Source organism: Xenopus laevis, chromosome 6S (assembly GCF_017654675.1).
Source record: "Xenopus laevis strain J_2021 chromosome 6S, Xenopus_laevis_v10.1, whole genome shotgun sequence".
NCBI lineage: Eukaryota > Metazoa > Chordata > Amphibia > Anura > Pipidae > Xenopus > Xenopus laevis.
In genome coordinates, this window is record NC_054382.1 from 131698720 (window position 1) to 131721964 (window position 23245).

General features: G+C 41.0%; 1 protein-coding gene across 1 annotated transcript in view; it reads right to left on the reverse strand.

Moving 5' to 3' along the window:
* The window catches only part of fam135b.S (family with sequence similarity 135 member B S homeolog), a 73384-nt gene that overhangs the window by 9826 nt on the left and 40313 nt on the right, over nucleotides 1-23245 (reverse strand). Inside the window, exons 4-15 of the mRNA XM_041568031.1 lie at nucleotides 22008-22147; nucleotides 21495-21565; nucleotides 16934-17107; nucleotides 16280-16406; nucleotides 16009-16162; nucleotides 14057-14106; nucleotides 11578-11733; nucleotides 9778-9851; nucleotides 9458-9612; nucleotides 6261-8157; nucleotides 3007-3167; nucleotides 1352-1443 (exon numbers count right to left, since the gene is read on the reverse strand). Coding sequence (XP_041423965.1) covers nucleotides 1352-1443; nucleotides 3007-3167; nucleotides 6261-8157; nucleotides 9458-9612; nucleotides 9778-9851; nucleotides 11578-11733; nucleotides 14057-14106; nucleotides 16009-16162; nucleotides 16280-16406; nucleotides 16934-17107; nucleotides 21495-21565; nucleotides 22008-22147 — 3251 coding nt within the window. The remainder of the gene's footprint in view (nucleotides 1-1351; nucleotides 1444-3006; nucleotides 3168-6260; nucleotides 8158-9457; nucleotides 9613-9777; nucleotides 9852-11577; nucleotides 11734-14056; nucleotides 14107-16008; nucleotides 16163-16279; nucleotides 16407-16933; nucleotides 17108-21494; nucleotides 21566-22007; nucleotides 22148-23245) is intronic.

Below are 23245 nucleotides of genomic sequence, written 5' to 3' on the forward strand. Positions count from 1 at the left end.
CTCCTGTAATTGATCTCTGCCTGCCCTGACCCTTTGGCTTATCCTCTGACTACGCTTTCTGGATCCCGATTTTGTACTTCGACCAAGATTGTTACTGACCCGGCCTGTGACCTCGACTACTCTGCTTCTTACCGATTCTGTACCTTGTTCCGATTGGTTTTGACTTGGCCTGTTTCTGGACTTTGATATACGTTTACGTAAGGTTCCCTTGCTCGCTCAGAGTTGTAGTCCTCTTAGTCCCCTCACTTTAAGACCTGGCGGCATCCGACTAGCGGAGGGCTCATCCCGAAGTGAAAGGCGGCGGTTTGAGGCTGAAGCGTGAGCCGAGCCCGGGACATAGGGGTTAACTCTGGGTTGTGGGATACCGAACGTGACAATTTCTTTGTGTAACCCCCCTCCCTGAGGCTGCTAAAAGTCTGAATACAAAAATACTCCATACTCAAACCTGCCAAGGTCCTGTAGAAGTCAAGGCAGATGTCTCTTTTACAATTGGAAGATATCCTGATCTGTGCTGGGCTTCATACAATAATCTGAATAATTTGTGGCTTTCAGGAGATAATCTGAATAAAAACATGATTCCGATTTTTTCACAATTTTATCGAGTCTTTTCCGGCACCTGATTTTTTTTAGTTCATTTATTGATAAATAAAGTAAAATTGTGGTTGGAAGTTTGGTTGAAGTTGTTTTAATAAAATAATGGGACTTATTTACTAAAATCTGAAAAATTCTCATTATTTTATTAAAACTTCAACCAAATTCCTATGCACTTTTTTTTTTATCAATAAATTTATTCGAAGAAATCTGGTGCTGGAAAAGACTCTATAAAATTGGGGAAAAAACTGAATCATTCGATTTTTTCGGATATGACACCCGAAAACTCTGATTATCGCCGGAAAACCACAAATTCTTCAGATTATGTAAACGAAACATAGAGCAGATCATGATATCTTCCAATTGTAACATCTGCCATTGATTTCGACATGACCTCGGCAGGTTTGAGATGGAGTAATTTTTAATTCTGACTTTTCGCAGCCTCAGGGTTTAATAAATAAATGTGTGATTTTTCCTTTGAAGAAAAAATAGGACTTTAATAAATAACCCCCAATGCGTAAGATTTGGATAAGAGAAGAGAAACAAAATAGGGGTGCAGCTCAGCAGAACAGTGCCAGCTGGGCCAATGTACATGGGACACACTCTTTTTTTCCACTGAAGTTATCACTGCTCCTGTACAATGTGTTGCACTTGCATATGTTGAGCAATTCAGGCTGCTTTATCTGTATGTCTAGTAGTGTCTGTTCTCTACGTTCGCCAAATTGCAATTAATCATGCACTTGTGCTTCACATATACTACCTGGTTTTTTTCAGACATGAGGAAGTCAAGATTTGCTCCGGGCAATCCCAGTTCCAAAAAAGTCTTTACTAGTCGCAGATCAGCACTGTTACCTAGAAGACAAAAAATTAAATAGAACACGTTGTATTGGCCTGAACACAAGGTTTTTTATTTACATGATAAACCTCTGTACAAGCCGGACGGGATTTATAGTGGATGGCAGATATGTATCCCCGGTTTTTAGGTTCTGAGCCATCCATTTAAGAATGTTCCCTTTAAGAAACACCTGAGGGTTAAGCAGCCAGAAGGTGGCCTGGACAGCCAAGGGGTGTTTAAGGGAGTCAGCAGCAGGTGTGCAGTGGGTGAGAGAAGGAGCTGCACAGGAGGGCTGGGCTGTTGGGTTGGAATGGCTGTATTTTCAGAGACCTGTAGGGCCTGATAGACATACTTTAGAATATCTACTGCCCCATTATAAGAAAACTAGAGGCATCAGACTGTGCTATGGAATAACTTCTCTAGATTCTCAGATATGTCTCCAAGGCCTTAGTTGCTTGATAGATATCTATTTGAATGCATTCAGCTGCCCAATCACAGGCATGGGCGTAGTATATTCAGCCAATTACCTTGGACCAAGTATATCAGTGCCTCTCAACAGAGGCCACAGTGGAGGCAACCATGCCAACAAACTGTAAGATGCCCCTTTGGGCAACATCCAATACATTCTTTTAGTTTGCCTTGTTTTATAATTGTGGTAGTTTAGAAGTCACATTGATATCCTCTTTTAGACCACAAAAAATGAAACTGTGAAATAAATGCATAAATGAAATAATTGAAATAATTGAAATAACGCAATACAATGTAGGTGGCACTAGGCGTCAATTCTGCCAGTTTCTGAAAGAAGGACCTTCAGAGAAAATACAAATCTGTTCAAAATTTACATGGGTTTTTTTTTTGTCTTCATTGTTGTGTTAATTCTTCCAAATATTTTCTTTAAACCTCCCACTGCCATTCATACACATTTGATAGAAGCCTATTTTATGGATTCGCCGTCCTGCCCCAACATTAATGCTTCATTTGTTAATGTTTCAGTTATCCGAAGTCCAACAATAGGGCTTGTATTGTTTTCTGCCTAATATCCATATCTGATAAAGTACAAAGTATATAAAACAATGCAATTTTTATTTAAAAATATCTGTAGTTTCCTTTTTCAATGACTTTGGATATCTATAATCAAGGTGTTACTTCCTTATGTTCAGGCAACAGGCCTGAATAAACCAGACAAAAGGAAGGCTTGGCCCTTGATCCTTCTGATTTCTCTAAAGTATGTCATTTAAAATATCTAATTTCCAGGGTCATTGATGCCATTGTGTTCTTCTAATAGAGTTACACTTTGCTATCTAAAACTTGCGCAGGATATTTCCCTTGTTCATGAAATCCCTGTTCGACCTGCTTAGTTCTGGAGTTCACCACCCCAGGCTTTTCTCCAGTTGTCCTGATTTTGTGTCGCCATCTTGGTGTCCTTTATCAATCTTGCCTAACTATACATCCCTTCTCCTCCTACTCACAAATGGTCAATCGCATTCTCTTGTGTTAGAGTCTCCCATAACTGCACACTCTTAGAAGAGAGTTTTAGATGAAATATAGGGGAAGAATCCATGACATATTTCTATGCTTACCATCTAATCCATGCACACAGACGACCAGATGGATTCCATCGTCTATCTGTTCCTCCTCGGGAGGAAAATAAGGCACATCAGAAGCAAGTACAGGCTGGTCGCTGTAGAGGAAACCTTCAAACTTCAACTCTTTCCTGAATTTGTCTTTCGCCTGATGAAAGCTAGAAAATATGCTTATTAGCAGCACAAGCAAGTCTTGTTATTTAATTCTCCAAACAAAGATTGCATGGTAGTTACATAAATGGTGATAAACGTGATGAACTACGGCTTTTTTTGTTTTTTTGGGGTTTTTTTAGCCTGTTGACAATGTGTTTTTAGGGTTAAGATCTTCATGTTGCCCTCCACCTCGATGTAATCATGTAGATTAGGCAGGACCAGGGTTCCAATTCACTGAATCGACCACTTTCATTTCATGAAAAACATGTGCTGAACAAAAGTGTGACATGACACCTAACCCCTAATTTACTGATTTGGACCAGCCATATTCATTCTAATTTTCATCTATTCAAACCCTTTCTGGGAAAAGAAAGAAAGGTACTTGAGCCTATCCATGTTCCTAGCATCTTTCAGCATACACCAACACCTCCGTCCAGCTTACTCTTATGAATTGCATTCATGTTTCCTATAGAAACTACCTCTAGCTTGGACCTCACAATAATTCCAGGGCTTCTCTTGTAGGACCCATACATAATCCTAGCAGCTTGATGTTTGTATAAACGCACTCTCTTTAGTCTGCTCTTATGAATTGCAGTTATGGTTGTTAAAGGATAAGTAAACCTTCAAAATAAATGTATGTAAAATGGATAAGGGTGCTAGTCTAAGAAATTTTGCAATGTACATTCATTATATACTTTGTTTTTATTCCAAGATATTAAGAGATACATGTACTGTTAATATGAATGAATTGTGTTACAACAGCGCCACCTGCTGGTCAGTTTCCCACCAGTCTGACCAGCAAGTAGTCAAGGAAGTTGTCAGGAGAAAGAAAGAGGCTGATGTTCTTCTGCTTAGGAAAGATGTGAGAAAGGTTTCTAATTTTATTCCTAAGCAGAAGAACATCAGCCTCTTTCTTTCTCCTGACAACTTCCTTGACTACTTGCTGGTCAGACTGGTGGGAAACTGACCAGCAGGTGGCGATGTTGTAACAAAATTCATTCATATTAACAGTACATGTATCCCTTAATATCTTGGGATAAAAACTAAATAATTAATGAATGTATATTGCGAAATTTCTTAGAATAGCCCCCTCATCCATTTTACATTAATTTATTTTGAAGGTATACTTATCCTTTAAGGAACCCTGAATATACCGCCAACCTGGACCTGGCATTAATTTTGGGCTTCCCCTAAATTACGCGGGTCCCTAACCTTTTTAACCAGTGAGGAATTACTGTGTTATGAGATTCTGAATTCGCTGTGGGCACGTTTGTGGGTTTTTTGGGAGCATGATTTCTTAAACAGATGGAATTCAAGCACTGAAATAATTAGGGAAGGTCTATGCTGACTTAATGAGTCTGATTGCTTCAGAGCGTGAAGGAATTACTTTGTATAAACGGTTGAAGTTTAGAAATGCTTACAAGATGAAAAGATAATTTCAAGGAAATAGAAGGTTTATCCTCTTTGATACTAATGTACTAAATAAGGCTTCGGGGTTACAATCCTGTATAAATACATTTACTCAAATTAAATTGTACTAATCCCTAGGAGACAGTTTAAAACAAGTGCCTGGTGTGATTGCATTTGTAACAAGGAGCATATTAACGGGGATAAGCCATGGTTTGGATATAGGAGAAGGCCCAAAAAGGGGTTCATAATGCAGATGTATCGACAGTCACAATAATGAATAATAATCAATAAAACTTTTTGTTTAAGGTGAGTCCTTTATAGGGTCCCCTTTACCTACAGCCAAATGAGAGGAACACTGCACTCTCGGCTAAGGAAATAATGAAAGGGCCTCTGTCATGGGAAAAAAATGTTCTTTTTTACAAAATGAAGTACTTTACAGAGCTCCTCCACGGAATCTTGCATTGAAATCCATTTTTTTAAAAACATTCAATTTTGAAATCTGGCATGGAGATAGACAGGTTTTCCTTAGTTCCCTAGGTGCCCTCAGTCATGTGACTTGTGCTCTGATAAACTTTAGTCCCTTTAAACTGCTTTGCTGCTAGTTGGAATAATATCAACCCCCTCCCCCCTCAGCAGCCCATCAACAGAACAATGGAAAGGTAACCAGATATCAGCTCCCTGACACCTGCATTGCTAAAAATACTTCCATGCCCCACCTACTGGTGCATATGAAAACATCACTCAATAGTAAAAATCCAAGTCCCACTGTGACTCCTCCAGTTACATTGAATTGGAGAAACAATAGCTTATCTGAAAGTAGTTACATTGTGAAGTGCCCGCTCTTTTTGAAAGAACATGACCAGGCACAATGACCTGAGATAGCTACATACATTTATTGGTTCAATAATACCTTTTTATTGTAGAATTAATTACTTGCCATGTACACAGTGTAATTTAGTAATAAAAACGACACCATAAAAATCATGACAGAATCCCTTTAAGGTGCCAGCTTCTGTGCTGCAATTTAATCAGTGATGTCCCCCAGCTCATCTAAAGGTGTCCTATCCCATTCTCACCTTATTTTTACTTTATTCTTCATATTTTTCCCTCATTTATTATTTTTTTTTTTTCAAATAAATACTTAGGAAAACATGTGAATTGTATTATGTGGTTTTGTGGGTACAGGTAGATTAAAAATATATTCATCTTTGGTGATTAATGTATTGCAACTCCAGGCTCAGGACTGGTCCCTTCCAATCTCTAGTAGACAAAATAAAGAACAGAACATGAAAATGAAACAGAACATGAACCTACAATGGAGAATGGATCGTAAAGGCATCATGAATATTGTATATTGTGTGTGTGTGTAGGATTTGCATTCTTGAGACACCCCCATTCCTTCCAAAATCCTGTCTACCTGTATTGTTCATTGTTGGTCCACCACAACTTGAAGTAGGAAAGACCTCAACAGCTTTAAAGGAATCATACCTGAACTCAGCATAAGAGGTGGGCACTTTTTCATATTAGGGCTATTACTGGAATGTAGGCCTTGAGCTCAATATATTTTTGTCAAGGGGTGATGTCAGTTACAACAAGTTGTAAGTCAATGTATGCACTAAACAGTTAAAGTTTGCAACCATGCCCAGATACACCATCTAGTGTTTATTGATACTAATACTTTATCTCACCTCAGCATTCTTTCATTGCTTTCTTCATCTGTGTTAGAGTTGCTGGAATTAACCTCAAAGGTACCCAATGGTTGTCTTGTTATTGGAAACAATGCTTGTTTTGTTGAAAACCCTGGAATCACTGGAGTGTCGTTTTGCATTGAAGAAAATGGTAAACATGTAGCAGTACAGGACACAGACAAATTGACCAGCTCAACTCCTTTCCTTCTTTCTAGCACTCGGACAGTAGACATACTTGCCCTGGTTTCCTCAAGTTCAGAACCATAATCAGTTCTATTGTCTGTGACTTCTTTATCTATACTGTAGAGTTCATGATAATAATTATCTACTGACTGATCAATAGATTCTACAGAGTCTTCTGAGAGCTCAATGTCGTGTAAAACTGAAAAGTCTTGAAATATCTCTTTGGTTGGAACTATGACATCTACTAATGGGGCCACAGAATATGAAGATGCTTCATGCTCCATTTTATTGGCATGGTCTAAAGCATACTGGTTATCCTGAGAGTTGAAATCACACAAGATTGTTTCTGGATGAACTGATGGGATATCTTCTGCTTCAGGGACAACTGGATCATTAAAAATATTATCATCAATCATTCCAGACTCAGAACTTGGAATCCAACCTTGAATTAAAATATTTGTCAATGAAGATTCTGGAGATTTGGTGGTGTTGCACGTGTCATTCAACTCTCTGAAGATTCCATTTGCGATGTTGTTGTAGTAGTTCATTGCTGTTTGACTTTCCTCTTCCTTTTCCTCACTTGAACATTTCTTCAAGCTGTGAATTATTTCACCCACCAATTTGTTATTTATAATTAAGTCATTTAAGGTTTCATCCTGACTACTGATCTGTGGGGCAGAAACAGATTTTGTTAACTTTGAAAGCTCCATTTCCCTGTCTTCCTCCTCAAACGGCAAAGAATTAATGGAAGCTAGTGAGGCCTGGATCCCACTCGGCAAGCTTGTATTACTTTCTGTGTGGTCTCCTTCCAAGGAGTTTCGACACGCCCAGTGTTGCTTTGACATCTGCAGAAGAAGATCTTTATCACTGTTTAAGTCCATTGTCCTGTTATGGACATCACAACAAGCAACAGAGCTGGGTTCACTTTCTATTCCAGAGTCTGATATCACAGAAGAAGACCTCTTGATACACCCTGATGAGAATAATGAAGACTTTTCATAAATATCCCTGGAGCAAGATTTCACCATCAGTGTATCCTCTGTAGAGTTCCTTATCAATTCAGTGCTGCTGCTCTTTAATAATATATGACTGCCCTGACGGGATTTATGATTTTTTGAAACTGAAATGAGTTCATTTTTCATGCTACTTATTTCATGTAAAGCAATATGTTCATATGTTGTCATCTTATTGGTACTATTTATTAGATCTCTTTCAGATTGTGGAGCTTCACTGTTGACCAAGGGTATGTTGTTTCCATACTGGGAACCGACAATTAACACTGTTTCTCCTTTGTATTGATCTTGGCTTTGGGGTTTTACTTCAATATAAGTAACGCCTGGAGTTCTTTTTGGTTCCTGGTTGCACCTGCTACCTTGATCACAGTCTTTATCTGGAGATGACAGTGATAATTTGGCTCCAGATATTTCAGAGGGTGGAACAGGTAATTGAGTAAAATCTGCTACAAATCCCAATTCAACAATTGAATCAGCTTCCTGATTATAATCAAAGCCTTGTTCTGGGCTTTCAGTAGAGCAATCTCCTTGAGCTTTGGCGTCGATGCTTTGCTTTTCAAACGATACATTTTCATGAACTGTTGTTGTTTGAATAAAATGTGGTTTTGAGCCAATGTGAATGTTTTCTGATGGGAATTCCTCACTAGATTCACATTCATTTTCATTTGCTGGCTCTGTAAGCCTATTATCCATAATGTAATCTGAAACACAAAGCGGATTTATTTAACGTAGAAAGGAGCAAGATGAGTTCTAACAAGAACTGAAAGGCTATCAATTTGCAATGTTCCCAGTCTTGGTGACATTTTGCAACAACAACATGTTCCTCTACTAACAAAGAGACTATCAATGTGTGTGTTTTTTTTTTACAAAGGGTGAATGCTTCTCTTTTTGCACCTTAAATTTAACACTAAATTATGCTCTGAATGCTTTGTGTTTCATGGTGGTGCACAATGAAGCCCTTGTGGAGGGCTCTGAGTCCATAGCTGCTCCTTATGCTATGGAATGATGGGCAACTAGGAGACACCCATGTCAAACCCACCTGCCATCTCTTACAAACACAACTTTTACCTGTCTACATGCCATGCACAGGACAGCAGTCCTCACAATAAAACACAGATATATGTGTCTCAAATGCCTCTGTGTGGCACCTCTTGGAAAAAAAACATAAACTTTGATAAACCTAAATGACTTTTAATGGCAGGATTGTGTATGCTCTGATGACCATAGGGAGACCTTAGGTGTTGAGCACTAATTTTCTACAAGTTTAGTTTCTCCTTGCTATACTTTTAAATGGGATTTTGGATTTCAATGCACAGACAAATGTCAAACTATTTTGTCTTTGTGTACATAGAAAACCTGTTTACATTTGTAACCAGTGTACACACCACATTTCACATCATAGTTGTTGCATAAGTACATGGTTAAAAGTTTGGAAACCACATTCAATGTGTTTAAAAACTCTTTTTACACAGCCTAATATTGGCTGCCAACTTGACCTCTATGAATGTGTTGAAAGCTTATTGGTGGCACTTGTCTGGCAAATATCTGGTAAGAGCTGTGAGAGCTATCAATCAGGCTGGAAAATCCTGTTGGATAAGGACTGCATAAGGCCATAGATGCAGCCTATTGATTGGCCAGTAGGTTGAAGACTTGGTTGATAGAGAACAGTTATATCTGGACTATGAGTACCAAGATCTTGGTTGTGGTGGTCCAGAGTGTGGTAGTCATGGTAGTCAGGAAGACTTCAATCTCAGCTGTGGGTGAGACTGTTATATTATGTGCTGCTATATAAAGACATGTACCTGCTGATTTTTTTGCAAGAATAAAGTAAAAACAATGTTCAATTTTGTTCTGCATTTTCGTGTCTCTGCCTCTTCTCTGCCAAGGACTCATGCCTAGGAATCTAGTGACCTCGGACAAAAACCGATTCATTCCATCTGCCAGGAAACTAATGTAGATCTCTTTTTGTATTTCATCTTCATGATTCATTGGTAATCCTACCTTTTCTTGGACACTCCACAAATCGATCTTCAAAGATAATAGGGATAGAGGTCCAGTCTCCGTCTATATCCAAACACTCGATAGGAAGGGGGGGCAGGGCAGACAAGTATTCCGAACTCCGGATTTCTGTTGAAAGGTTGCTTTGGCTTTGAATCCTAATAGCAGGGTATAAATTGCATTTAATAGCATATAATAATGATAAAAATGCAAGACAGAAAGGCATGGGTATAAAAAAGGGGGAGCAGAACTGCACAACTGCCAACCACCATAATATTATCATGGTGTATTTATTTTATGTTGATGCACAGAAACCAACTCACAGGTTTTCCTGGAAAGTCAGAACAGCAGGTTTCTCATGCTCCGTGTAGAAAAAGGCTTCCGAAAATCGTCGCACCTGGGCAATAAAAATAACAGCGAAGCACCAAGTTTAGATCAGACTTTTTTAAGCTTCCTCCAAAACCAATCAGGCCTTAAAAGGCTTAAGTTGGGTCAGTTTGTATTACTCAATGACATTATTCCTATCAGTGAGGGGGGGTTTCAAATGGGGTGACTGATGAGCAGTAATACATTTATCTAGAGTGAGACACAGAGGTTAGACGAGGGCAAGATCTAGTAGGACACAGTGGGGCTCATTTATCATCACTGGGCAAACTTGCCACAGGCAGTTACCTATAGGAACCAGTCAGTGATTAGTGATTTTTAAAGCCTGCTGCAAGTAGAACAATGAATGCAACAATCTGATTGGAGGCCGTGGGTTACTGCCCATGGGTTAATGTGCTCAGTGTTGATAAATGACCTCCAATGAGTCAAGATGGTGACTACAGGGCAAAATGGATTAAATAAGACTAGACAGTGAGTGTAGAACAAGATGGTGGTTATAGGACAAGATAGAGACAGTAGGGCAAGAGGATGACAGCAACTCAAGATAGCTATGAGAAGATGAGATAAAGACAATAGGGCAAGATAGTGGCACTAGTGCAACATGGTAATAGAAGAGCAAGATGGAGACAGTAGTAGTAGAAGAAAAAGAAGGACAAAACAACTTTTTAAATCTGTGTCGCCTACTATTGAAGTACAACTCCAAGAACCTCTTACAGGCAGGACCCTCAGACATGTTGCATGTAGTTCAATGCCAGCTCAAAGACCTTAAGTGAAGCAGACATTATTTATACAATGGATACGTCTATATTGGCTTAGGTCCCATAACATGTAACAGCAGCCAATGGTCCAGTTTGGAAAAATAGGACACTAAAGCCAAGCCCAATACACAAGCCCAAGGCCAATCTTACATTGTATCATAACCCCCATCCCAATGAGGAAAAAACATTAAAAAAAACAGCATGCAGCCCCCCAGATGCTGCTAAATGACAATGCCAGTAGACCTACCCTCCAAAAAAATACAATATCCAGTTTTTAGATAGTTTTGAAATTAAATTTTGAAGTAGTTTGTTCGATTAGACATCATTATGAAATTTACCACAGAGTGTGAACTATTCTTTGTACTTTAGCAAACAATATTGCTTTAAGAATATGGATGGAGCTCCCAGCATACATTCTGGGATTCTTGGATTTGTAGTCCAGCAACAAATGAGTAACGTGTGATTGAGGAACAGTGTTTAAATTTCCTTTAAGTTTTGTAGATTGTAAGCTCTTGTGGTTCTATTTTTATTCTACATCGCTGGAGCTGTACAAATGATGATGATGACCGAAGAAATGGAACAAGAAGTCTTCTGCAGTATCAAATTCAACCAGTAGATGGTGGAGGTGTTCAAAATGATTGGAAACTGCAGATGGGAAGAGTCACATTTACAATGTGGGACATTATGTGCTAGATGCAAATTAAAGGCCACAATTAGCTACACCCCACATTCTGTAACAGGTATAGGCTAGTTCCCAGTGTTGTCCCAAAGGGAAAGGCAACTCCTGGTAGGTCTAAATATCAGAGGGACCAGCTGTTAAGAACCATTTGGACTTGGTTTGACAGAAAGGGGAAAGAATAGAAATGGGGAAGAGGAAAAGAGAGAACAAGAAGAGAGGAAGCAATGACATGGCTTATTGGTGGAAGAGTTTCCATGGGCCCCTGGGCACCCCCGTCTGACATGAAGAAGATGGAGTCATACCCTCAGAGTGTGGTGTTCTTGCATGAGATAGGAAGTGACATCAGGCTGAAGGGTGACTGTTTCCAGGAAGTGGCTCCATGCTAGAAGAAGCTGAGAGCGGAGCCACGCCAGGTCTTTACTTATTTGTTCCATTATCTCCTCTGGGCCACTTAGCAGCTGAAACACCAAATATACCATTAACCCTCAGTGCCCTGTAACTGGATGTATAATCCAAAAGTGATATATAGAGTTCTCTGTATAGCCTGCAGCCTTGTGCCTTTATATGGTCACAGAACAACCCCTCAGTGACTTCTAATATCCTTATCATTTACAGTAGGGGGTACATTATCCCTTATAATATATGAGTGACACTCAGAGTTCCCTGTATAACTCAGCCTGCAGCCTTGTGCCTTTATATGGTCACAGAACAACCCCTCAGTGACTTCTAATCTCCTTATCATTTACAGTAGGGGGTACATTATCCCTTATAATACATGAGTGATACTCAGAGTTCCCTGTATAACTCAGCCTGCAGCCTTGTGCCTTTATATGGTCACAGAACAACCCCTCAGTGACTTCTAATATCCTTATCATTTACAGTAGGGGGTACATTATCCCTTATAATACATGAGTGATACTCAGAGTTCCCTGTATAACTCAGCCTGCAGCCTTGTGCCTTTATATGATCACAGAACAACCCCTCAATGACTTCTAATATCCTTATCATTTACAGTAGGGGGTACATTATCCCTTATAATACATGAGTGATACTCAGAGTTCCCTGTATAACTCAGCCTGCAGCCTTGTGCCTTTATATGGTCACAGAACAACCCCTCAATGACTTCTAATATCCTTATCATTTACAGTAGGGGGTACATTATCCCTTATAATACATGAGTGATACTCAGAGTTCCCTGTATAACTCAGCCTTGTGCCTTTATATGGTCACAGAACAAACCCTCAAGGACTTCTAATATCCTTATCATTTACAGTAGGGGGTACATTATCCCTTATAATACATGAGTGATACTCAGAGTTCCCTGTATAACTCAGCCTGCAGCCTTGTGCCTTTATATGGTCACAGAACAACCCCTCAATGACTTCTAATATCCTTATCATTTACAGTAGGGGGTACATTATCCCTTATAATACATGAGTGATACTCAGAGTTCCCTGTATAACTCAGCCTTGTGCCTTTATATGGTCACAGAACAACCCCTCAGTGACTTCTAATATCCTTATCATTTACAGTAGGGGGTACATTATCCCTTATAATACATGAGTGATACTCAGAGTTCCCTGTATAACTCAGCCTGCAGCCTTGTGCCTTTATATGATCACAGAACAACCCCTCAATGACTTCTAATATCCTTATCATTTACAGTAGGGGGTACATTATCCCTTATAATACATGAGTGATACTCAGAGTTCCCTGTATAACTCAGCCTGCAGCCTTGTGCCTTTATATGGTCACAGAACAACCCCTCAATTACTTCTAATATCCTTATCATTTACAGTAGGGGGTACATTATCCCTTATAATACATGAGTGATACTCAGAGTTCCCTGTATAACTCAGCCTTGTGCCTTTATATGGTCACAGAACAAACCCTCAATGACTTCTAATATCCTTATCATTTACAGTAGGGGGTACATTATCCCTTATAATACATGAGTGATACTCAGAGTTCCCTGTATAACTCAGCCTGCAGCCTTGTGCCTTTATATGGTCACAGAACAACCCCTCAGTGACTTCTAATATCCTTATCATTTACAGTAGGGGGTACATTATCCCTTATAATACATGAGTGATACTCAGAGTTCCCTGTATAACTCAGCCTGTAGCCTTGTGCCTTTATATGGTCACAGAACAACCCCTCAGTGACTTCTAATATCCTTATCATTTACAGTAGGAGGAGAAGACTATTGCCTATGGTTTTTATTCTTTGTACTAAATATTCCCATTACTTTGGTGCAGAATCCTTACCATACACTAGATGGGGCTGTATTATTATCAATGGTTTCTAGGAGACCTCAACAGCTAATACTGAGAATCAGTGATGACAAGACCATATTTACCCTTTCTTTAATTAACGGTGGAGATTAAACTTGTCTCCACTGTCAGTCTAATTACAACTTGTTCATTAGAACATAATTACAATGGAGCGTGTGTTTACATTGGTGATATGAGGCTCCTCAGACAGACTAGAGACTTTAATGGAAGATTGCTGATAAGGAGCATAATGCTCATCCCTGTGTATTCATGGCCCCCCGGGTCCCCTACGTGACTTTCCTCTATACCACGGGGGAGTGCAGAACTCAACAAACTCTTTTTTTTCTTTTTTGAGTCATACATTTTTACTTTAAAATCCTGTTTCCCGTGGATATGTATTGTTTTTGTTTTTGTTTCCTACTACAGCCTTTTAAAGGATAAGCAAAGACTCAGAACCCAATCTTGTAGGGCAAACTCAAACAGTAGAGTTGTGTTGTGTCTTCATTACCTGCAGTTGGTTGCACAGCTGAGATAAAGTCCTTTCAGTTGGTAATTCCTCTGGAAACGAATGAACATATATTTTATTAACAAGGGGAAAATGGCTTTGTTTTATTTGACCTAAGAGAGAGAGAGAGACAGGGGTTACTTTACTGCATGAAACAGACCATGAAATGACTCTTTGTACCATTGCACCTCCATGTTATTTATAGCCTATGTGATTGCACTAGTTGACATGTCTACCAGCAGTGGGTCAATAACATAGTCTGGAAGAGACTGGAGCCATGAAATGACTGGCGTTAATAAAAGATGAGGGATAAAACGTATGGCCTAGTTCCTATTCTATATAAACATCTCGAAGGGCACGCTTGACCTTAATTCCTCAGTCCATACAGAGAAGTTTGTTCAACGGCTTGTGAAGATCTTGCGTTGGGTCCTCCTCGGAAATCTTCATTATAAAGGCAAACAAACCATGTTAATGGAGTGCCACTTTGGCACAATTATGCATTATACTGGGTACAGTCGTACTAATCTCCACTATGTATTGCCCTTGCCTTATCATACTTTTAATATACAGTAGAGGTTTGATTTCCATTTGTGCAGAGGTGTGGTGCAGGACTTCCACAGATACTTTGCTTAATAAGCAAACCACAAGGGAGCTGTTTTGCATCCGTGTGGCACATTGCACTCAACTGGCCACAATTGTGCTGGAATGTTGGGGGAAATGATGCCTTGTGTTACAAAACAAGGTCATTTGTGTCTATTATGCACTTTGTAAATAAGCCCCCATATATCAGCTATGCCTGTGGGTGCTAAGATATCCACAATGTAGCGTTTTCTCCCAAAACTCTGTAGTCGTGGCTTCAAATTGAACACAGTGGCACCGGCCACTGACACACACATTGGGTGCAAGTTGCAGCTCTTGCTGGGGAGATGGAGAGGCACTTGATGCTCTGGCCAAAAGGCTGGACACTATGGAGCACAAGCATTTTTCTCCCCTGGATTTGCACTCCTGGATTGATTTATGGGTCAGGGTCACGGTGATTGGAGGCACCAAGACCAAGAAGCACTATGCACACTTTATTTTGGCACTTTAGCATGCACTGCTCTTTTATCCCAGCCTGTTGAGCATTGGGTGTAATTTAATTTAAAAAGAAAATACTTTGTCACCTTGCACTCTTTTCATTTTACTTTTCTTTTTGACCAGTCCAATAGACCTCCAGGTCTCTGTCATGGGCACATTATTTGGACCTCTTCAAAGGTCATTTGTCTCCTTCTCTCTTTGGGTTGTAGAGAGTTGTTAAAAGGGGCTCCCCCTAGCCTTGCAGTGAAGGATGTATGAGGAGCATGTGGGCCTTTTGGACAGGGAAAAAGGGGCTCCCCCCTAGTTTCAGCGAAAGGGAGTCCAAAGTCTCTTTTTCATTGCAGTACTTTTGCCCTGGTGACTTGGGGTTTAGGACTTATTGAACCCTTACACTTTTGCATGTTTTTGCACCTTTTTTGTACTGGGTAATTTGAAGTACTTGCTTGGGCTTTGATATAAATGTTGGACAAGTACCTTGGCACACTAAAGTGTTGCTTGGAAATAGTGATGGGCGAATTTATTCGTCAGGTGCGAATTCGTGGCAAATTTGCGTGATTTGCTGCTAGTGAATAAATTATCTAAAATTCGCGGCAAAAATTCGCCAGCGTCGGAAAAACGAACGCCGGCGCCATTTCGCGAAATCTTTGCCGTTTCGCGAATTTCACGCGAAATTCTCAAATTTTTAGGCGAAACAAAATGGCGCTAATTCGCCCATCACTACATAGAAACAATCTTCTCACCAGTGAGGGCACCTGTGAGGCCAAGTCATTGCCATTGATATCAATAGAGATCTATTCAGGGTGTTTCGTCACTCACCCAAGGAGTTCAGACATCAAAACAAACTTTAGAATAGAAAGGAATACAGAGCATATACAAACCTATCTCAGCATGTGGTAAGTCTGGAATTTCTTTTAAGATGTTGGCATAACATGAGCCCAAGGCAGTGTAGGCAGTCAGCAGAAGCTGGCAGAGGTCCTTGTGCCATTTATAGGCGTGTTGTATGCAGTCTTCTGATGGGACGTAACAGCTTCCCTGGGACACAAGAGCAATATTTGATGGAACATCAGAACCTTAAAGTGCAGCCCAATGCCTTCTCCAGCCATCAAATTGGAACACTGTTCCAGTCTCATTGCAAAGGACCAAACCTACCTCTGAAGATGGCGGCTTGCAGTACGCAGCTCCGAACACCAGGTTCTCCATTGAAATGCTAGTGTTGTCTGTGACCAGTTCCTGACCGCTTTTCCCCAACCATGATGCTTTCACCGGGCGGGCAAAGCTACAATTGCAAGTTGGGTAAAAGTTTAGATTTCCTTGCACAATCAGACTATATAAGACGAGTTGGAGATATAAATGAGTATCACACCTTTATTGCAGGACTGTCCCTTGTAAGGATTATTTTTCCCAATTTGGATCTATAGGACCAAACTAGGGTTTAAGGATACTCCATGGAGTCTTGCTCACAACTTTGTTGATTTAATTGGCTGCACTTAATTGGTTGATAGCTCCTCAATCATCCATGCAAACTTTATATGTAAACAGGGATGCATCAAAACCATCACTTCTGGATTGATTGAAAAATAAGCCCTACAGGGTCACTTTCATGGAAAGTAAACATATAGTTTCCCTTTAAGAGGCCATGTAATAAAAATGTTTATGGCAATGTTTGCCAATGGCATGGCTTATATGACCAAATTGGTACAATCCCAAGGCAGAGACTGTATTTCATAGCTAAAAATTTTTTTTACAGAATTTCTCCTTTTCCAGAGTGTTCAAATAGGCAGGTGCATTGCTTGTCGTGTTTACCTTATCAGCGGCTGATGTAGGGCTACCAGTGAGCCGTGCACTGTTACAGAAATCACAGACAAGTGGAAATAATCGAACATGACGGGAACATGGTGGTGCAAACCGCTCGTCGGGTGGAAATGTAGGCCTAGAGTTCGACTGCTGATCAAGGGCACAGCCGACATGTCTTTCAGCCTGGAAGAAATGTTTACATGTTAGAGACTATTGTTTTTGTTGTTGTACTTCTCTCTACATGAAATCAAAATACATCACAATTGGGTATTAAATGGATGAAAATAGGCATTAGCTTCCAGCATTTAACTGTACAAAATAGTCTTTATTGCAAAACATAATGCAACTGTCTGATTAGAAATAGTAAAAGGTGAATTATAATAATATTCCTGTTGAAGTGTTTCCCCTATCTTCCATAAAATCTCTACTTTCTGTCCCTCTTTGAGATAAAATATGTTATTATGTTCTTCCTATAACCAATGTTGTCTGTGGGGGTACAAGAAGAGGCCAATGGGACCTACACATCTTGAGACTGGTAATGTTAAGTAATGCAACACAAATGACTGTGGCTGTGGGATAGCAGGTATAGTAGGGAGAGATGGTGCCTATAGTAACAGTGGATAATAGTCTCTGGGAAGGGAGTTTGACTGTGGGATAGCAGGTATAGTAGGGAGAGATGGTGCCTATAGTAACAGTGGGATAATAGTCTCTGGGAAGGGAGTGTGACTGTGGGATAGCAGGTATAGTAGGGAGAGATGGTGTCTATAGTAACAGTGGATAATAGTCTCTGGGAAGGGAGTGTGACTGTGGGATAGCAGGTATAGTAGGGAGAGATGTGTCTATAGTAACAGTGGATAATAGTCTCTGGGAAGGGAGTGTGACTGTGGGATAGCAGGTATAGTAGGGAGAGATGATGTCTATAGTAACAGTGGGATAATAGTCTCTGGGAAGGGAGTGTGACTGTGGGATAGCAGGTATAGTAGGGAGAGATGGTGCCTATAGTAACAGTGGATAATAGTCTCTGGGAAGGGAGTGTGACTGTGGGATAGCAGGTATAGTAGGGAGAGATGGTGCCTATAGTAACAGTGGATAATAGTCTCTGGGAAGGGAGTGTGACTGTGGGATAGCAGGTATAGTAGGGAGAGATGTTGCCTATAGTAACAGTGGATAATAGTCTCTGGGAAGGGAGTGTGACTGTGGGATAGCAGGTATAGTAGGGAGAGATGGTGCCTATAGTAACAGTGGATAATAGTCTCTGGGAAGGGAGTGTGACTGTGGGATAGCAGGTATAGTAGGGAGAGATGGTGCCTATAGTAACAGTGGATAGTAGTCTCTGGGAAGGGAGTGTGACTGTGGGATAGCAGGTATAGTAGGGAGAGATGGTGTCTATAGTAACAGTGGATAATAGTCTCTGGGAAGGGAGTGTGACTGTGGGATAGCAGGTATAGTAGGGAGAGATGGTGTCTATAGTAACAGTGGATAATAGTCTCTGGGAAGGGAGTGTGACTGTGGGATAGCAGGTATAGTAGGGAGAGATGGTGCCTATAGTAACAGTGGATAATAGTCTCTGGGAAGGGAGTGTGACTGTGGGATAGCAGGTATAGTAGGGAGAGATGGTGCCTATAGTAACAGTGGGATAATAGTCTCTGGGAAGGGAGTGTGACTGTGGGATAGCAGATATAGTAGGGAGAGATGGTGTCTATAGTAACAGTGGGATAATAGTCTCTGGGAAGGGAGTGTGACTGTGGGATAGCAGGTATAGTAGGGAGAGATGGTGCCTATAGTAACAGTGGATAGTAGTCTCTGGGAAGGGAGTGTGACTGTGGGATAGCAGGTATAGTAGGGAGAGATGGTGTCTATAGTAACAGTGGTTAATAGTCTCTGGGAAGGGAGTGTGACTGTGGGATAGCAGGTATAGTAGGGAGAGATGGTGCCTATAGTAACAGTGGATAATAGTCTCTGGGAAGGGAGTGTGACTGTGGGATAGCAGGTACAGTAGGGAGAGATGGTGCCTATAGTAACAGTGGATAATAGTCTCTGGGAAGGGAGTGTGACTGTGGGATAGCAGGTATAGTAGGGAGAGATGGTGTCTATAGTAACAGTGGATAATAGTCTCTGGGAAGGGAGTGTGACTGTGGGATAGCAGGTATAGTAGGGAGAGATGTGTCTATAGTAACAGTGGATAATAGTCTCTGGGAAGGGAGTGTGACTGTGGGATAGCAGGTATAGTAGGGAGAGATGGCAATAGTAACAGTTGCTTATATGAGGGTTGTCTAACTGGCAGCTCATTGTGTTAGAGTTCTTATCACCCAGTGACAGCACAAAGCTGACTTTCTTATCTGGCAGAGAACTGACGGATATCTTGCTGCGACCCTGACATTCAGTGAATAATCTCATTGCTTTACATTTCAGTAGCTCTCCTGTCCTGCGACATTTTGTTTTATCACAGTCAGATCAGACGCCTGTTCATCTTGAGCCATTAATGTTGTCAGTGTGGGATCTCGCCGGCCTCTCTCTAACAGAACAGTCACTAATCCTTTATCAAAACAATGATCTATATCTCTCTTTATCCCATTGTCCCCAAACATAATTCCATGAACTGACTCAGATCTCCTTCGTCTCTCCTGCTACTTTAAACCACACAATGTGCGGTGTCTCACATAGAATGTCACTTTTTATCATCTTATTATTGAATTCGTCAGTTTTATTTCACGTTGAAGCAGGAGAACGATAAGGAAAACACTTGATGGGGATGAAGCGATTGGCCAGTCTCATGTACAAGGTCACCTTTCATCACAGCAAGAAAAGGTCATGTAATTACCTTCACCAGTTCTTGTGCACATGGGGGTGATCTGCTAACAGGTTACAAACTGTTCTACAATACTTGATTGAACTAAAGTCTTTATTGCTACCTAAATGTTTAGGCTAGGGCCAGACCAGGCTGAAACCTGCAGGATGATTTCAGCTCCGACCACAAGCAGAATCTCCTTCTCTCTTTGGGGCAAATTCACTAAGTGCCGAAGCGCCTAACGCTAGCGTCAATTCGCTAGCGTTGGGCATTTTCGTTACTTCGCAAATTCACTAACGAACGCTGGCGTAAATTCGCTAGTGTTACTTCGCACCCTTACGCCTGGCGAATTTTCGCTACGGACGTAACTACGCAAATTCGCTAACGCTCGCAGTGTACTGAACGCTACCTTTTACGCTAGACTTCCTTCTCCACCTCAGACCAGGCAAAGCGCAATAGAGTAGATAGGGATTGCTTCAAAAAAAGTTCAAATTTTTCCCAAAAAACGCTGGATGATAGGCTGAAAAAAAATGTAGGGGGGCTCCCCTCCTTCCCCCCTACATTTCCTAACTCATGGCAACTTAACTAGACAGTGGGCACATGTGTAGGGCAAAAAAAATTATTTGATGTTTTGAATGTTTCCCAGGCATTTGTAGTGATTCTACGTATTCCTCCATTGAAATTTGAATTTGGCGCCGTATGCAAATTAACCATCGCTAGCGTAACTTCGCTTCGCTTAGCGACTCAATGCTAGCGCAACTTCGCAACCTTACGCTACCCCTGTGCGCAACTTCGGATTTTTGGTGGATTTGCGGAGCGCTGGCGAAACTACGCCTGGCGAAGTGTGGCAAAGTGCGGCGAAGTGTGGCGAAGTTACGCCTGGTGCAACTACGAATCTTAGTGAATTTGCCCCTTTGTGTCTGTCTGTTGACGGAAGTCTCGCATTTCTTCTCCCAAATCCACAGAGTATGTTCGCACTGGAGCCATCACAAGGCTTCCAGATGCAAAAGCTGAAGCGGATAAGAAGAGGATTCTGCTAGTAGTAGGGGGCTGAAATCAATTTGTGGATTTCAGTAAGCCCATTTCTGCCCCATCTGGTCCTGGTGTAATTCTGCTATAGCCATTGGTAACTCTCACTGCTACCCTGGCTTAGATTCCTTCTCCTAAGAGCAGACTCTGGATTCACATGAACTATCAATACTGATGAGGTTTCCAAATGAGAGAAATGCCTTGAGCTCCTCCTTTTTCTTGACCACAAACCTTTTTTTTATCCCCTGTGCTAATTGAGGCATCCATTGCAGGAGGTATTTCTTGGGAAGCATCCACTATTTATATGGAGAATGTCAACTCCAGCAATGATGTAGTCAACTCCTTAGGGAACTCATCACATCAAGCAAGACCATGCTGGGCTGGTCACTTTTTGACCATTGCCATAGAGTATATTGAGGAGAATACTTCCACAAACCTTGATGTTATATATCTACACCCATGGGACATCATTTATAAGCTTGTACAAAACAAATAAAGCCACCACATATTCCATTTGTATCCTAGGGGATATAAGTAGTAATGGCTGAAAGACTAGGATGCGGACAATGTGCCACTAACGGACATAGAGTATTCTGGTTTCATTCCTTTGAGATGAGGGATCATCATACTGCTAGAGTGCTCATACAAAGATGTATGGCAGGGCAGCCACCATTTTGTGATTGGGACTCTCATCCAAGTTCTGGATATTGAGATAACGATGCATTGATAGCAAAGGAGGTAGTCACAACTTACTGTTGTTCACTGTCTGTAAAGTGGAGATCTAACTTCAGCTGGAAGTCTACTTCACTCAGGGCATCCTCTACCTAAAATACAAAGAAACACACCTTTTATGGTTTTATGTGAGTGGGAGTGGGGAACAGCCATCTTGGTGCCTTCCTCACCTATGGGAAGCCATCTACGGGACTCCTTCAAGCTTAGGAACAAGCATTTCATACTGAACTTTTCATTTTCAATCGTTTTTCCCCTGCACCCATATCCATCTCTTATTGGCTGAATCCCCATACCCTTGCCCTTCAAGGATTGTCAATATTATCGGTGTAACGTCAACATTCATTTATTAACTCTCACTTCTGTATCCAATAACATAAGACCCTTGTATATAAATATACCCCAACATTACTCCACCAATTATTATGGAATTATGATTCTACTCTTGGGTTCGCTAAGGTTGGACATCATTGAGCTACAGTTTACTGTGCATAAAAACTACGATCTGGAATAGCAACAAAGGTTCAGGATACCAACCCTCTCTCCGTCGAGCAGCAAGTGCACTTTAAATGCCATCACATCATTAATGTCAATGTCTTCATTTCTGTACAGGATCTGAAACACGCGGCTGTACACAACATTATCATAGACACAAGGCGTGTATGGCCCAGGGTCATCTAGAAATCAAGAAAGAAATTATTATTTGCCATGTGTTTTCCATAGTCTCAGCCTAAATGTTTACTGTCTCAGACTTTACTCTTCCTTATCATGTCCCACTGTCCTTCTACTGACTTATAATTCTTACATACACCCAATGGCAGAAAGCATAGCCACATTTCATTGGGGGCAATACCAGCAAAACTAGTGTTGTCCGAGACAATGCTCCAGTAGGAATGACCCTTACTCACAGCCTGTATAGAGACACACCATAAGACTTGTAATGTTGTTGTGGTGGATACTGGCATGCCCTGAACTGACAAGGCACATATTTATATATAGAATCTCTCATTTAAATAGCTTTCTACAAGCCCCTTCCAATCATTTCTCACTACTAATACTGCTTGATCTCTCAGCCGCATTTGACACTGTAGATCACCCTCTCCTCCTCCAGTCCCTCCATTTGCTTGGCCTTCGTGACACAGCCCTGTCCTGGTTCTCTTCTTACATCACCAATCGTTCCTTCAGTGTCGCCTACAATGGAGCATCATCTTCTCCCCTACCTCTTTCTGTTGGAGTTCCTCAAGGCTCTGTCCTGGGACCATTACTATTCTCCCTCTATACTTCCTCCCTTGGCAAATTAATCAACTCGTATGGTTTCCACTATCACCTCTATGCTGACGATACTCAGATCTATCTCTCATCTCCTGATCTCCACCCAGAACTCCTAACTCACGTCTCCTCCTGCAACGCTACCTTAAATTAAACCTCTCTAAAACTGAAATGGTTCTCTTTCCTCCAACTAACACCAGTAACATCCCGGAAGTATCCATCATAGTTAACAATTCCACTATCACCCCCTCTCCCCAGGCCCGGTGCCTTGGGGTTATTCTAGATTCTGCCCTGTCATTCCCTCCTCATATCCAGTCACTTATTAAATCATGTCACTTCCACCTAAGGAACATATCCAAAATAAGATCATTTATCACCCAAAATTCTTATTCACTCTCTCGTCATATCACGTCTAGACTACTGTAACTCTCTTTTAATTAGCCTTCCCCTCCAGAGACTGTCACCTCTCCAGTACATAATGAACACTGCTGCGAGGCTCATACACC